The sequence below is a fragment of the Hypanus sabinus genome, chromosome 3, assembly GCF_030144855.1.
Source record: "Hypanus sabinus isolate sHypSab1 chromosome 3, sHypSab1.hap1, whole genome shotgun sequence".
Taxonomy (NCBI): Eukaryota; Metazoa; Chordata; class Chondrichthyes; order Myliobatiformes; family Dasyatidae; genus Hypanus; species Hypanus sabinus.
Window position 1 is genome coordinate 152,437,045 of NC_082708.1, and position 8,428 is coordinate 152,445,472.

General features: G+C 42.9%; 1 protein-coding gene across 2 annotated transcripts in view; it reads right to left on the reverse strand.

The window, feature by feature from the left end:
- Positions 1-3,689, reverse strand: part of fam13a (family with sequence similarity 13 member A) — a 280,149-nt gene extending 276,460 nt beyond the window's left edge. For both annotated transcript variants that reach the window (XM_059965405.1, XM_059965404.1), the window contains exon 1: positions 3,404-3,689. In XM_059965405.1, coding sequence (XP_059821388.1) covers positions 3,404-3,430 — 27 coding nt within the window. In that variant the 5' untranslated portion in view covers positions 3,431-3,689. The remainder of the gene's footprint in view (positions 1-3,403) is intronic.
- Positions 3,690-8,428: the final 4,739 nt, after the last annotated feature.

Here is an 8,428-nt window from a genome sequence, read left to right on the forward strand (position 1 = left end):
TAGGAACAGAAGAAACCAATTCTACTTCTGAAACTTGTTCTGTTGTCCAATGAGATGGGGTGAGCAGACCTGTTAGCTGACCTTTTATGAAAAGTTAACAAAAATGCATCAACCAATCTACAATTGAAAACAAGCAAGTGGTACTTGAGGGAAGAGCAGATTTCTGCAATTCTGAGCTTCACTATGACTCTGATTTGTAGATGACATATTACATATAACTGGGAAGCACTGCAGATAGTGCAATCACTTTCCAATGCTAGTGATCAACAATTGGGATTTGATTCCTACTGCTGTCTATAAAAAGTTTGTATGTTCTTTCCGTGAACACCTGGGTTTACTCCGGCTGATAATATTTCGGGATTCCAAATTTGAGATTGTTTAATGTCATTTCCAGTACACCAGTGTAAAGGAGAACGAAATTATTGTTACTTTGAATCTGAGGCAGCACAAAATTAAAGAAAATGAATACAATAATAAAAAAACACAATAAATATAAATACATAAGGTGGTTTGTATATATAGATTAATTGTATGGCCATCAAGAGACACAAGGCACATAAAGTGACTTGGACAGGTAGTGTGGTGGGGTGGGTTAGTGGGTTGATCAGCTTTATTCCCACACACCTTCCAAAGACGTACAGTTAGGGTTAGGGTTAGTAAATTGTGGGAATGCTATGCTGGTGCTGGAAGAGTGGTGACGCTTGCAGACTACCTCGCTAATTTGATTTGGCAGAAACAATGCATTTTTCCTTATGTTTCGATGTTTTGCTGTACATGTGACAAATAAAGCTAATCTTTGACTGCAATGCTTCTTAGACTCTCCAGTCAGCAAGAAGTTCCCACTATCTATTCCACCAGATCCCTTTAACATCTTGTAATCTTCAATCTAATCGACCTTTAACCCAGTTAATTCCCAAGGATACAGCACTGATTTCTGCCAGGGCTTCCCTTTATTTAATAAAGACCAGTTACCATGTCAATAAATCTATGATGTTCTATCAAATCTGGTCTCCATGCTATAGAAAGCACATGATAGCACTGGCAAGAGTGCAGAGGAGATTCACCAAGATGTTAATTGGAATGGAGAGCTGTGGGGAGATAATAGGTAAGCTGGGCTTGTCTTCAGTGGAATGGAGGAGGCTGATAGGAATGTGACTGAAGCCTACACAGTTATGAGGGAAGAGCAAGGTAGACAAACAATTTCCCATTGCAGAGGTGCCCAAAAGTAAAAGGTCCAGTGTTTAAGTTCAGAAAGTTTAGAAGGAAGTGGATAGGCCTTTTTTTTTCTTGGTGGGGAAGGCTGGGTGGGGGGGGGGGGGAAAGAGACTGACTGAAAATTATGAAGGGGTTAGATAGAATAGGACACTGAGAAACTTTTCTCTTTAGCACAGCAGAATATAACAAGGGGCCATTTTTTCACTTACAGTGGGGTTGGAATCTGAAGTGCTCTGCCTGAAGGGATGGTGAGACAGATTCTCACAACATTTAAAATCTACCTAGACAAGGCACAGAAAGCCAAAGACTGAGTTTTGGTAAATGGGATTAGTGTAGCTGGGTGCTTAGGGCTGGCATGGACATAGTGGGCTGAAAGGCCCGGTTCCATATTATTCTATGAGATCTAAAAGCTGCTCCTTCACAGATGTGGAAATCTGGCAGGGAGGAAGGAAAGGATGGTTATGAGGTTTATTTCAAAAAATAAACTTTCACTTTAATGTCTGGATTTTGGCTGCTCAGTCAAGCTAAAAGATTTTACAAATAGTCCACACATGGGGAGAAGTAAGTTAGCTGACACCACTTGCTCCAAATAGTTCCCACCATCCAGACTTAGCAAGTAACCATCAGGGCACATAACCTAGAGTTCATGGAACACTGAGCAGTCCAGTGTAACAGATTCTTAAGTCAATTCACAGACTCCCTAGCCGCCTGTCAATTCTGCAGCCGGGAGGAGATGTTGTATCATGTACTGTACACATACAGGGTGTGTTAGGCTGCAGCCTCCATTTGAGTATCTGAAGGGGTAGCTCCTCAGGTTTCTGGCCGCACTTCAGCCCTGTGCTCCTGATCTTTGGTGCCAAAGGGGATCTTTGGCTCAATTTGCTCCTGGGCCTGGTCAAGGTGGTGGGCAGTCGATGTTCTATCTGAGCTGATTGCCTGCCCATGGCTGTGTGCTTCTGCAGAAGAAGTATGCAGCATCCACAAACACAAAGGGAGATTTCTGGGGCTGGTGGGCCCCAAATGCGTTCCAAATAGCAATGGCTTTGAAACTAAATAGTATGTATGATGAAGTACTGTAATTTTGTATTAATGTGATCTTGAATAAACCATCTTTGGTAAATGGGGTAAAGAGAGTCCATGTCTATATGAATGTTAGTAAGGCATTTGACAAGGTTCCCCATTGTAGGCTCATACAGGATGTCAGGAGGCATGGGGTCCAGGGAAACTTGGATGTGCCGATACAAAATTCGGTTGCCCATAGAAGGTAGAGGGTGCTACTACATGAAGCATGTGCTTCCTGGGGGTCAATAAGCAGTGATGTTTCACAGGGATCTGTTCTAGGACTGCTGCTCTTTGTTACTTTTATAGGCTTGAATGAGGAAGTGGAAAGATGGATTAGTCAGATTGCAGATGACATGAAGACTGGTGGAGTTGTGGATAGTGTGGAGGGGTGTTGCAGGTTCCATGGGTGCCGGGCTGGGCTGAGAAGTGGCAGATGGAGCTTAAGTGTGAAGTGATTCACTTTGGAAGCTCAAACTTGACGGCAGGTGGCAGGTTTAATAGGAAGATTCTTGGAAGTGGAGGGCAACAGTGGTACCCTGGGGTCCACAGTCATAGATTCCTAACATTTGCCACACAAGTTGACAGGGTTGTTGAGAAGTCACATGGTGTGTTCATTAGTTAGGGGATTGAACCCTGGAGACACAAGGTAATTTAGCAGTTCTATAAAACCCTGAGCTCTGCAGCACAGAAACAGCCCAGCTATTCCCTGCCAACCTGGTTTTCTGCCCAGTCCCATCTACCTGTATCCAAAACGTAGGCCTCCACACCTCTTTCATCCATGTACCTATCTAAACTTGTATTAAAAACTTAATTAAAAAATAGAGGCAAGCAGTTGTTAACGTTGCTCCTTTCTGATAGCAGAGACAAACAATTCATCGCGCACTGAAATAAATTGTTTCTCCCCTCATCCTCCCCTTGCTCCAAGCACTCTTTGAAGTTTCCTCAACAAAATTGTGGTGTCTACACTGAGATTTAGAGAAGAAATTAAACGCAGCCATTACCCAGTGCTCAGCAGCAAAGGGCTGAGACTTCTTGGGAGTGCAGGAAACACGGAGGAGAAACGGCAGCTATTTACGAACCCTCCGGCGAAGCTGAGAGTTTTAAAGAATGTGGTGCCTGTACTCACACAGACAGTGATTGCTCCTGCTCCCATTTTCCAGGAAATTCATCCAAAGAGAACTCGATCAACTAGAAATGGGAAAAATCCATGCAGCGGGCTGGAAGAAGGCAAGGAAGATGGAGATCAGCTTCAGTCAAACTGCAGCGATGGTTGTCCTTCATACAAAACGATAATGCACTTCTGAGTTACAGTACTTGTTTAACTTCTTAAACACGGAAAATCCTTCTTTTAACAGCAGCAGCAGCCCGTATCCAGACACACATACACACTAGGAGCTGAGCTTTCTGCTGCTCGGGGGGTGGAAATTTGATCCACGGTTAGTCACTGCCAGGCTGACATCAGGTCATGTGACCGAGCCGGTCGTTCCTTCCCTCAAACCCTCTATTCTGAGCTGGTGTAACAGTCGGAACAGACGGTCTTTGACCAGGAAGACTCCCCCCACCAGGGACAGCCTCAACACTTCCTCCCTTGCTAACTTTAAAAGAAACTTCCAAGCCACGGCTCCCTCCAGATTCCGCGGCACAACTGACCAGGAAAAGCAGGGAGCTTTTTCCGTAGAATCCTTGCCAACAGTCATTCCTCAACCCCGTCCCTTTCTTTTCGTGATTGCCCGTTGTGGGATCTTGCTGAGCTCAAGTTGGTTGCTTTGGGACATTAAAGTCATGCCCAGCCTTCACCACCTCACTTTGTGCAGCCACGCTGATTATTGCTAAGGCAATACTTCAAATTTTTTGGAACAATGGACAAGGCCATTCAGCCCATTTCAGTCTATTGAACCAATCATGTAGATCCAGTTTTAACAATACCCCAATTCTAATTACCATCATAGACTTCCTAATCTTTGTGGAAGAGGGTGGATTGGCTGAGGCACAATTTCCCACTTCTCTCACCCACAAGAAACTTGGCCAAGTGAGAGATAGGTTCCCAAACAATAACGCCTCCTTGGATCCCAAGGCCAATAATAGTTCTTTTCTATCCTAAGGGAAATTAAATTTCAAGCCCACATAATGCAAATCAAGTTTATTATCACTATTTCCTGGCATGCTTATGTCAGTGATAACAAACGGGATTCTGATTATTTCAGGAACTCAGAATAGAAAGGAACTACACAGTCCCCAAGAGTTAAGCATGAGCTGCTCTACTCTTGCCCTTCTAATATTTGGGGCAATTTAGATTTGGTAAAGGTTGCCAAGTGACCTTACCAATGTGGCCATATCTCAGGTATTTGATTTCTTCCTGTACATAAAGTAAAACAGTCCTTGCCAGCTCTGCCACACCACCCCTTTACTGTCATTGCTTTTAACTGGAATATACATCTATTGTGCACTGTGAAAAATCTCCTTGAAAATCTTCCTCAGTTTCTCAACTGTCCCACCATATAGCCCACAGTCCTAGCCTATGCTAGCTGACTCTGTTGGCCATGGCAGATTTAAAATGTGTAAGAAAACATCAAACCCACATGGGTCAAGGACAGTGGAAGCAGAGCAGATCAGTCATCTTTGTTCCCATCATGTGCTTGGAGATGGAAGCTGCCACTTTGTGGAACTGTCTTACAACCTCCACTTGTGAGATGAAGTTGCTTTGCTTTCTGTATTTTAAAGTAGACACAATAATGCTGCAGGTAATCTGCTGGACTAGGGAACATTTCCAAAAAAGAAGTTACTTGAGAGATGTTCTTTGGTTGGATATAGCATGAAGGTTGCAGTTTATATCCGTTTTGTGTATATTAAGCTGGTTGCGGATTGAGAACAAAGAGCCATAAATTACCAACTGTCACTTGCTGGGAAAGAGGCAATAAATGGGTGCTAGCCTGGGGCAGAGAAAATAAATGGTGTTAACGGTCAATCAGATTACCTAGAGCCAATGACACTTGAATGCAATATTTCAATTGGTAAGGAATAAATATAAAAGTGGACACATTTTGTGAACAGGAAAAAGGTGGAAAGGAGATTGCTGAGCCTCTGGCAATGATCTTTGCATCATCAATAGGAATGGGAGAGGTTCCGGAGGATTGGAGGGTTGCAGATGTTGTTCCCTTATTCAAGAAAGGGAGTAGAGATAGCCCAGGAAATTATAGACCAGTGAGTATTACTTCTGTCATTGGTAAATTGATTGAAAAGATCCTGAGAGGCTGGATTTATGAACATTTGGAGAGGTATAATATGATTAGGAAGTCAGCATGGCTTTATCAAAAGCAGGTCGTGCCTTACGAGCCTGACTGAATTTTTTGAGGATGTGACTAAACACATTGCTGAAGGTAGAGTGAGCAATAAATGTAGTTTATATGGATTTCAGCAAGGCATTTGATAAGGTACACCATGCAAGGCTTATTGAGAAAGTAAGGAGGCACGGGATCCAAGGGGACATAGCTTCGTGTTTCAAGAATTGGCTTCCCCACAGAAGGCAAAGAGTGATCATATTCTGCATGGAGGTCGGTGACCAGTGGTGTGCCTCAGGGATCTGTTCTGTGACTCCTTCTCTTCATGGTTTTTATAAATGACCTGGATGAGGAAGTGGAGTGATGGGTTAGTAAATTTGCTAATAACACAAAGGTTGGGGGTGTTGTGGATAGTGTGGAGGGCTGTCAGTGGGATTTTGATAGGATGCAAAACTGGGCTAAGAAGTGGCAGATGGGGTTCAACCCAGATAAGTGTGAAGTGGTTAATTTTGGTAGGTCAAATATGACAGCAGAATATAGTATTAATGGTAAGAATCTTAGCAGTCTGGAGGATCAGAGGGATCTTGGGGTCCGAGTCCATAGAACACTCAAAACTGCTGCACAGGTTGATTCTATGGTATACAGTGCATTGGCCTTCCATCAACCGTGGTATTAAGTTTAAGAGCCGAGAGATAATGTTACTGCTATATAGGACCTTGGTCAGACCCCATTTGGAGTACTTTGCTCAGTTTTGGTGACCTCACTACAGGAAACTGTAGAAAGGGTGCAGAGGAGGTTTACAAGGATGTTGTCTGAATTGGGGAGCATGCCTTATGAGAATAGATTGAATGAACTTGGCCTTTTCTCCTTGGAGCGACGTTGGATGAGAGGTGACCTGACAGAGGTGTATAAGATGATGAGAGACATTAATCGTGTGGATAGTCAGAGGCTTTTTCCCAGGGCTGAAATGGCTAACACAAGAGGGCATAATCTTTGAGTGTTTGGAAGTAGGTACAGAGGAGATGTCAGGGGTAAGTTTTTGTTTACACAGAGAGTGGTGAGTGCGTGGAATGGGCTGCCAGCTACGGTGGTGGAGGCGGATATAATAGGGTCTTTTAAGAGACTCTTGGATAGGTACACGGAGCTTAGAATAACAGAGGGCTACGGGTATCCCTTGGTAATTTCTAAAGTAAATACATATTCAGCACGGCATTGTGGGCCAAAGGGCCTGTATTGTGCTGATGGTTTTTTGTGTTTCTAGGTTTACTTCGAGTGTGCTATCAGCGAAAACTCTCTCAAGAGACCCATCATTTCAAGGAAGAATCCCTATGGTACGGGGTGGGTGAAGACAGGATCAATCATCTGGCCAACAGAGATCTCCTATTTCAGTATTATAAATTGGACAAGTTATCTGAGTGAGTATTGGTACAGAGGGAACAGTAGAATTTGTGTTCTAAGTTGTCGGCCAGGGGTCAATATTGTTATGTTGTTGCTTGTGCAGCGACAATAAAGCTCTGTTAATGAACGGTCAAAAACTGACTCCTGTTGTAGACTCCCTTGTTTAAGTATAATGCACAGGGTTTAGATCAAACTACTGTTCTCTACATTTGTGTCAGAAATCCAGTAATATTGTGATTACTCGTTCAAGAGGATTCCTAGCTAGAAGATCATTAATTTTACCTGTCTCCTTGTACGGGACCAGATCTAAGGTAACATTTCTCTTGTAGACTCAGGAAAAGGCTATTCAAGAAAGCATTCTCAAGACTGCCTTAACCAACTTGTATCACTGATTCTATGCAGAAGTCAAAATTGCTGCATGACAGCTGCCATTCCATGTTCACCAGCATCAGATATTTCTTGGTTTATTCCCTGTGTCACTATAAATTTGTTATTTGGAAGCTTATAGCCATATCACATCACTGATCTTTTTCCCTTTACTATTCCTAATCTCCAGGCAGATGGATTCATAATTGTGTGGCTCAGGTTTTATATTGTCTCTATCACCCTGATCTCAACCTTAATTAAGAATGTTACTCACCTCTATTAACTTACCCACTTCCCTCACCTTCCTGACTATCTTTCCATATTACCTGATATTACCTTTGCATATTTAATTCCCAATCATCTCACCCTGTAACCACATTTCTATTGTGGCCACTAAATCATAATACTTTGTACTGATTTGTGCCACAGGTTCACTGCCCTTAAAGCAAATATTATAGGCATTCAGATAATGTGCCCTTGCATTCATTTCGCTTTTAGAACCTAGCAACATTTAACTTTTCTGTACTCCACTTTCTTTTTTTTTTAAAACTTTTGCTTTGTTCTCTGCATTGCTTCCCTGTCTTTCTGCATAGATTCTCGTTCCTCTGTTATATTAGTTTAAATCCTCGGCACCAGCATGAGCAAACTATGCCCCTGGTCTTTCCTAGGTGTAGTCTGTCTGTTTGTGCTGGTCACAACTCCCCAGAACCGATTCCAATGCTCCAGGATTCTGAAACCTCCCTCTTGTACCAGTGCTCAGACTACATTTTCATCCTAAATACTGTATTCTGCTATTCTCAGTCTGACTGACATGTGGAACAGGTAGCAATCCTGAGGTTCTTATGTTTGAGATTGTCACTTTTAATTTATATCCTTCCTACCTAAATTCAGCTTTTAGGACTTCATCTCACAATTTTGTCCCATATCATTGATATCTGCATGCATTACTGTGACTGGCTGTTCATCCTCATTTTTCAGAATGCTTTGCCGCTACTCTGAGACATCCCTGACCCTTGCTCCTGCCCCATTTGCGGACACAGAAGCTCCCATCTAGTCCGCTTACTATGGCATCTCTGAACATGATAGCTCTGCCACTCTTTTTCTTGCCC